The sequence below is a fragment of the Neophocaena asiaeorientalis genome, unplaced genomic scaffold (assembly GCF_003031525.2).
Source record: "Neophocaena asiaeorientalis asiaeorientalis breed wild unplaced genomic scaffold, Neophocaena_asiaeorientalis_V1.1 scaffold399, whole genome shotgun sequence".
Taxonomy (NCBI): Eukaryota; Metazoa; Chordata; class Mammalia; order Artiodactyla; family Phocoenidae; genus Neophocaena; species Neophocaena asiaeorientalis.
Genome location: NW_020173964.1, coordinates 2965472 through 2973395, shown reverse-complemented (window position 1 = coordinate 2973395; position 7924 = coordinate 2965472). Strand labels below are relative to the sequence as shown.

At 33.7% G+C, this 7924-nt stretch overlaps 1 protein-coding gene across 1 annotated transcript in view; it reads right to left on the bottom strand.

Annotated features, from left to right (window-relative positions):
* CENPK (centromere protein K) overlaps nucleotides 1-6026 on the bottom strand; it is a 29121-nt gene extending 23095 nt beyond the window's left edge. Inside the window, exons 1-3 of the mRNA XM_024753093.1 lie at nucleotides 5880-6026; nucleotides 3795-3851; nucleotides 327-399 (exon numbers count right to left, since the gene is read on the bottom strand). Of these exons, the coding sequence (XP_024608861.1) occupies nucleotides 327-399; nucleotides 3795-3851; nucleotides 5880-5996 (247 nt within the window). The 5' untranslated portion in view covers nucleotides 5997-6026. The remainder of the gene's footprint in view (nucleotides 1-326; nucleotides 400-3794; nucleotides 3852-5879) is intronic.
* Nucleotides 6027-7924: the final 1898 nt, after the last annotated feature.

Here is a 7924-nt window from a genome sequence, read left to right as displayed (position 1 = left end):
AGGCCACAGGAGGGGGGGGCCCCCAAAACAAAAAAAAAAAAAAAAAAAAAAAAAAAAGGTGTCTATGAGGATACAATGATGGCTGTAATAAAATCTCCATAATCAAGATTACTATATTCTAATGTCAGGCAGATATGTTCATCTATAATAATAATGAAGTATGAAATAATGTGTATAAAAAAAGAATAACGTGACTTCCTAATAGCAATGGAAATTATTAGGCAATTTCAAGAGGGTAAATGGACGTTGAATTCTTCTTGTGAACATTAAATTAATTCACCATTAATTTGTTTACAAAAATATAAGCCTAAAAATAAGAATCTTACTTTCAGGAGTTTCTTTCTGCCATTGACTGAGTTCAGCAGTCAAACATTTCACTTGAATAATTAATAATGACAGCTATTTAAAAAAAAAGAACAAGAGAATAAAACAAAGTCATTTCTTGTGGAATATTCATATTTATTCATAGATGAAAGTATAGACAGTCTTAATACTTTAACACAAGTTCCTAACATAAATGGTTAACACAATAGCAATCAAAACTATAAAAAATTATCACTCCTAACAGAATTTTCCTTTAAATGGCTTATAAGTTGCCATTACACCAGCAATACAGTATTAAAAATGATCAATTCTAACTTTACCATTCAACCTAAAAAAACCTAAGTACATTAAGTTTATTCCCTAAATTAATATTCTTTTAAAAAAAGAATGTTATTTCTTACCAACATTTTTTAAACAAATTTGCTTTAAATATGCTTTTTTTTTCCTTTCTATGCACTTTCAGAAAAATTGCAAGTATGTTTAGCTGAGCAGTTAAAAATAAGTTTAAATATCAATACATATATAAAGACAATTATAAAATGAGACTGGTTCCACAAATCACGTATAAAAACCAGTTTTACTACACAATAGTTTGTAAACTGTGTACCCCTTTAGCCAAAAATAAATTAGGATAAATGTTTCTAATATTAGGTGATTCCAATCATTGTAAATTTGATAATTATAAATCTGTGTGATAAATCTGTTGCCTGATTAGACCATAAAATTAAAACTTATGCATGCTTAAATTTCAGAACATTTTTTATCTCCTCTATATAATTTTTATACATAGACAAACAGATCAAAAATTCACATTTCAAAAATGCAATAAGTATTCCTGTAATATTTATACTAAAAGGACACCAAGTACTCTTTTTTAACAAATTTTTATGATGCAGAGTGGGGAGCTCAAAGACCCTGCTCTGGATCATAACACTGGCTGTTGAACAGTCAGAGAAAAAAACCCTAGTCTCTTTGAAAGATTTATATAATTATATAAAAATGCATTTACAGGTATTAAAATTTTTACCAAAAAAGAGTTTAACATTATTTTCTTAGAGATAATTAAATAAGAATGTAAAAAAGTTTTTTGTGAACTATACAGTGATTTATAAATGTTAATTATTATTATTACTAGAAAAGGATAACAAATACTTTAAAAGTACTATTTAAACTAGGCAAAACTATCATAATGATAAGGTATCTATATCACTTTTCCTGAACATATTAGATTGAAATATATAAAATTACTGATACTTATTTTTGAACCTATTAAAAAACTGTAATTTAACCTCATACTATACTGATGAAACTCAGCTCTTACCTTCTAAAGCCCAGCTAAAGCAAACACCCAAATTATTTCTGATACTGATATAAAATTAAACCCTTTCTGAAAAAAAAATAACAGTAGTATTTCTAAAGTGATTTAAACACACATATTTGAGAAATCCTGCCATTTTCTCATTTAAATATCTAACTTCTTGCTTTGGAAAATGGATTGAGTTTTAATATTGAAGTTTTGAAGTTAACAGATATGTCAAAAAGAGTTAACAAAGCAAGCCTGAAATTATGCTTAAAGGCCTGCTTGGAAGGTTGGCCCTTGGCTGGCATCTGGCTTCAGAAGGTTCCCACCAACCTAACTCACAAGAGTGGCTCTCTGTGCCTAAAGTGTGAGAAAATACAATTTATGCTAAACACCTGCTTTCCTCCTGAGAGTCTGGTATTTTGATAACTGCTAGGCAAGGGGTGCCTATGGGACTATCCCCCACAAAAAACTCTGGGCTCTGAGTCTCTAACGAGGTTCCCTGGTAGACAACATTTCACACTCATTGTCACAACTCATTGGGGTAATTAAGCATGTCTTGTGTGACTCCACTGGGAAAGGCTCCTGAAAGCTTGTGCCTGGTTTCCTCTGAACTTCAACCCATGCTTCTTTTCCCTTTGCTGATTTTACTCTGTATCATTTCAGTGCAATAAATCCCGGCCATGAGTATGACTATGAGTACTGTGAGTGTTCCTACAGAATCATCAAACCTGGGAGGAATATTAGGGATCTCTAACAAAATTGGAAAAGACATTTTGTGGATTCTTTAGATAATGCTATTATTGACTATCTCAGGATACTGATTATTTACAACTACATAAGCACTTCCCTCAAAACCAAGTGTTTGGCTTACTACCTGAAAATCATTCAGGAAACTTACAGACTTCATCCCTAGTGACTCTGATTCAGTAGGTCTCAATTTCTACAACATAAGAACCACATTTCCCAAGGAAACCAGATAATTATTTATTTATTGTACAATATTTTTCCAAATAAAATATTCAGTTTTACCCTGTATAAAATAACACTATTTATTTATTGATGGATAAAAAGCTTTTTACAAAAGATGGCTTAATTTTTTTATCACCAATTTTTAAAGATCTGGTGTAATAGGCACTTCCAAAAGTGACAAATTAGTTTTTTCCTCTTTCTCTCTCATTCTCATTTATTACTGAGTATTATTATGCTCACAGGTTTTTATGTTTTCACATCATTATAATCAATTGAAGCCATTATTTCTTTTAATGCTCACATGATACTAAATTTGGACAGCCAAGTGCCTTCAATTGGTTCCAATGTCTTTTGACATGCTCCCACTAGTTTTGGAGAACTTTCATTGGAATTATTTGTATATTTAAATCTGTTCTTAGAATTTTTATCACTAAAACATTTTTAACTTTTTATATGGTCAAATGCATCTAAGTTTTCTTTTACCATGCCTAAATTTCTATTATCAGCTGAGACATTTTCCCCTGGTCTCTAACTAGATTGCACAAATAGTCTCCAGCTTTTCTTGTAAGATTTTCATAGCAATTCATCCAGAATTTATGTTTATATAATGAAAGATAGAAGTCCAATTTTATTTTCTCCCAGATGGATATACAGTTGTATCACTATCATTTATTAACTAATTCATCCCTTTCCCAAAGATTGGAACTATCATCTTTGTCATATTTTAAATTCTTAAACTGTTGCACTGAACCACTGGTTTATCTCTAAACCAATTCCATAGGTCTTTGCATTTTGAAATGAATATTTTAATCCTTTTATTAAGCTTAGGGTAAAATCAGTTAAGATTCCACACAGACAGTAAAATAACTGTGGCTACTGCACCTAACACAAAGTACGACAGTCTTTGTTCTAATTTTTAACACGGTATCATAATAGCAGCCAATGAGTAATTCACTCGAAGTTGAATGTATGTGTAGTTGTTAAAAGATAAATGATAAAGAATTTATTTATAACAGATTATTCAAAAAGTTTTTAAAATACTCCTCTTAAATCAGAAAGAGTGGAAAATTTTCCAAATCATTAAGCATAAAGGTATTAACAAAGCTATTAAACTTGGCATAAATATAGATGACACACTTCTTATATAAAACAATAAATTCCACTTACCTACTTTTCGGAAGAACAAAAAGAATCATACCTGAGCATTTGAATCAGTGAGTGTCTCAGTTCCAACAAGCGATAATTTGTTCTGACACTTGATTTAAAAAGTAAAGAAAAACAAGTCACACACTATACACCACAAACAATTTATTTTCCTTGTCCTTTTATACCAATGTAATATTCCTCTAAAACAATATACAAATATCTGATACATGAGAAGAGTTTGTTTAAATTCTTTACTTCCTAAGCAAGAGGATCAGGAAGGCAGCCAAATAGGACCCAAAGTGAACAGATCAAAAGTAAAAGTGGGGCTTCCCTGGTGGCGCAGTGGTTGGGAGTCCGCCTGCTGATGCAGGGGACACGGGTTCATGCCCCGTTCCGGGAGGATCCCACATGCCGCGGAGCAGCTGGGCCCGTGAGCCATGGCCGCTGAGCCTGCGCGTCCGGAGCCTGTGCCCCACAACGGGAGAGGCCACAACAGTGAGAGGCCCGCGTACCGCAAAAAAAAGAAAAAAAAGTAAAAGTGGATGCTTAACTCAACACAGAATGAAAAGATGAGCATAAGAAAAACAAAAACAAAAATTAATAGCTAGGGTGAATTAGAAACGAGATAACGGAAAAATGGGAAATAAAAGAACAAGGGGGAAAACATTACAGAAAGATAACAAAAGAGGTAAGAAGATAGTTAAGATCATAAGAAAATAAAGCCATCAGGAGACATTGTTACTATGCCATTAAAAAAAAATCCATAATTGTTAATAGTGATTATATCTGAGTAAAAATATGGGCAATTAAAATTTTATTTGTGCTTATTTCTAGGTGCAGTATTTTTCCATCAAAAAAAATTTCAGTTTTTTTAATTCAAATTTCTATATTGAAAAAATTTCCAAAGCAATACAAATTATCTTGAAAATACAGTAATGACACAGAGTACCAAGGATATATGTTTAAAAAAAAATTTTTTTTAAAAGAAAAAAACCCCACTAACCTGCCTTGATCTGAAACCTTACTGGGAAGAATAGGATGTAAAAAAATGTCTGTGGCCTATATTATACATTACACTATTTTAAGTAAAACAAATTTTTACCAGCATATTATAGTGCACCAGAAGTGATTCTACCCCAGTAACTCAGAAAATGTACATACACTTCAAACACAACGTTTTCTAAATTAATTCATATTTTCACTCAAACTCCATAAGTATGTGTTCTCCCCCTTTACATTCTCTATCTTGGAAAATAACCTCACCAACCACTCAATAGCCCAAACCAGGAACCTGAAACTATCTGTAATTCCCCCTCCCCATTTCACAACAGTTAACCTCCAGGTCCTTTTGGTCCAAACTTCTTAGCATCTCTTGAATCCATTTTTCTATTTGCAATGACAAGACTTAGGCTTCAGTACTTCTTACAGGACTACTACTAGAGACTCCTAAATATTCTTTCTTTGTATAGTCTCACTCTTCTGCATTCCATCTTCTTCAAAACCACCAGTTATTTTCTCAATCAAGATATCTCATCAGGTCACTTCATGTCTATAATCCTTTAATCATTCCCCATAATATACATTCAACAAAATCCTTCATGTGTTGCCCCTAATTACCTCTCCAGTCTCACTCTACATATCCTTCTTCTCCTAATTTACATGTCATACTATTCTACTTAGAGTTCTCTAAACTCTCCCAACATTTATATATTTTGTTCTTTCTGCTTTATATACCTCTTCCACTTTCACAGGCTAACGCCTATTTATTCTTTAGAAATGAACTCAGTTATTTCCTCTTTTAGAAAGCTATCTTTGGCCCCTTCAGTCTAGGCTTAGTACTCCTCCTAAGTATAGTCTTTGAACTTTACCACCACACTTCTAATATAATTTGTTATTGCCTCCATTAGATGATAATCTTCTTCAGGGTAGGGACTGCCATAATTTTTTCTCTTTCTACAGCTCACCTAGTATAAAGTTTCTTAAATGAATGCTTATAGGTCTAAAAAATATATAAGTATTTATCATATAATGGCTTTCAGAATCCAGCATAATTATTTCTTTCCTAAGTCTATTATTGAAATGGAATTCAATCTTATAGTAAGTAATTGGGATATCACTTTCATGTCTTGATACTTACTTCTTCCATATCTTTCCACATTTCTTCACATTTTTTAATAAGCTCTTCTTCAGCATCTGTAACATCTTCCACATCTGTAGTACTATCTGGATCTAGATGTTGCTGATTCGCTGACATGTGCCTTGTGATTTTTCTTAGCCTTGTAAGGAAAAACTAAAGTATAAAAAATAGTCATTTAATAGTATTTGTTGAATACCCATTACCTGTCAGATACTCACCTAGGCGCTAATGATGTAACAGTGAAGAAAATAGGCAAAAATTCCTCCAACCATGGAGCTTACATTCTAGGTGAGGAAAGCAGAATAAACTAAAAAGATTAAAATAAATATAAAGAAGCTATAATAAAAAGATTTAAAAAATATAGTGTTGCATATCAAATAATTTGTAAGTACAATGAAGAAAAGCAAGACAAGGAAGAAACACAGGGAGTGCTGAGACAGGGGCAATGTAATTTTACGTAAGGTGGCCATATAAGGTCAATGAGAGGTTGACAACTTAGCCAAAACATGAAGGAAACAAGGAAGTAAGACCTGTGGATATTTAGGGAAAGAGGCTCCAGGCAGAGGGAAATGTAAGTACAAAAGCCTTGGGGAAGGAACATGACTGCTGTGTCCTAAAGCAGTAAAGTAGCCACGGTGATTAGAGCAGAGTAAGGCAGAGAATACAAGATGAAGTCAGAGAGATAATAAGGATGAGATCATGTGGGCTTTGCAAGTCATTTTAACGATATAGGCTGGGATGTTAAGTGATTAGAGGGTTTTGAACAGAGGGATGACATGATTTGAATTGTATTTTAACATTATAACTCTGGATAACTACAGCCAGTAAGGAGAGAAGTAGGAAAACCAGTTAGAAATTTACTGCAATGATCCAAGTAAGATGGGGACCAGCATAATATTGAGAGAGTACAAAATGTCCAATTCTAAATATATTTCCAAGATAGAGCCAAAAGGATTTCCTAGCAGTCTGTTTATAGAGTGTCAAAGAAAGAGATGAATTAATTATTATTTTAAAATTTTGGGCCTAAGCAATTGGAAAGATGGAGTTTCCAGTTACTGAGATGGGGAAGATGATAGAAGAAACAGATTCAGCAAGGCATGAGGTGATGCTGATTAAGAATCCAGTTCAGGACGTGCTAAATTTAAGGTATCTATTAGTGGAGCTGCTATTTAGGCAACTGGATATACATGTTTGCAGTTCATGGGAAAGTTTCGAGCTAGAATTTGAGAGTCACCCCCATACAGATATTTAAAGCCATGAGGCTAGGTGAGATCAGAAAAGGAAGAGTGTACAGATAGAAATGAGAAGAGTTCCAGACCTGGAGAGACTGAAGAGATGAGGAAATAGTCTGAGAAGGAGTGACCTAAATAGTCTGAGAAGGAGTGACGCATAAGGTAAAAGGAAAAAAAGAGTATGATATCCTGAACTCCAAGATCAGTGTTCAAGGAAGGAGTGATGAACTATCAACTACTAGTGATAGGTCAAGTAAGATAAAAACAGAGAATTGACAATTTACTTGGCAATATGGTTAAGGGACTGTATTTTCCAAAAATAGTCAGCAATATTTCAGGTTGTCACTCCCCAACAAGAGGCAGAGCCTCTTTACCCTCCCACTTGAACCTGAGTATGCCTTTCTGACTACTTATATGAATAGAATACAATGAAAGTGATGTCACATGACTTCCAAGACTAAGTCATAAAAGGCTTACATCTGTCTCTCTCTCTCAGAATACTCACACTTGCAACCCAGCCATGCTATAAGGAAGCCCAAACTAGCACAAATAAAGGGACCACTTGGAGAAGCCCACACTGAAACACTGTGGTTCCCAGCCAAAAGCTAGCATCAACCATCAGACACGCATGTGAACAAATTTTCTGATGATTCAGCCCCCAGGCTTTGAGTCTTCTAGATAAGAACCCAGACATTGTGGAGCAGAGACAAGCTGTCCCTGCTATGTCCTGTCTGAACTCCTGATGCAAGAATCACTGAGCACAATAAATAGTTGTTTTACATCTCTGTTAATGAATGCAAGTCTGTGTGCCAG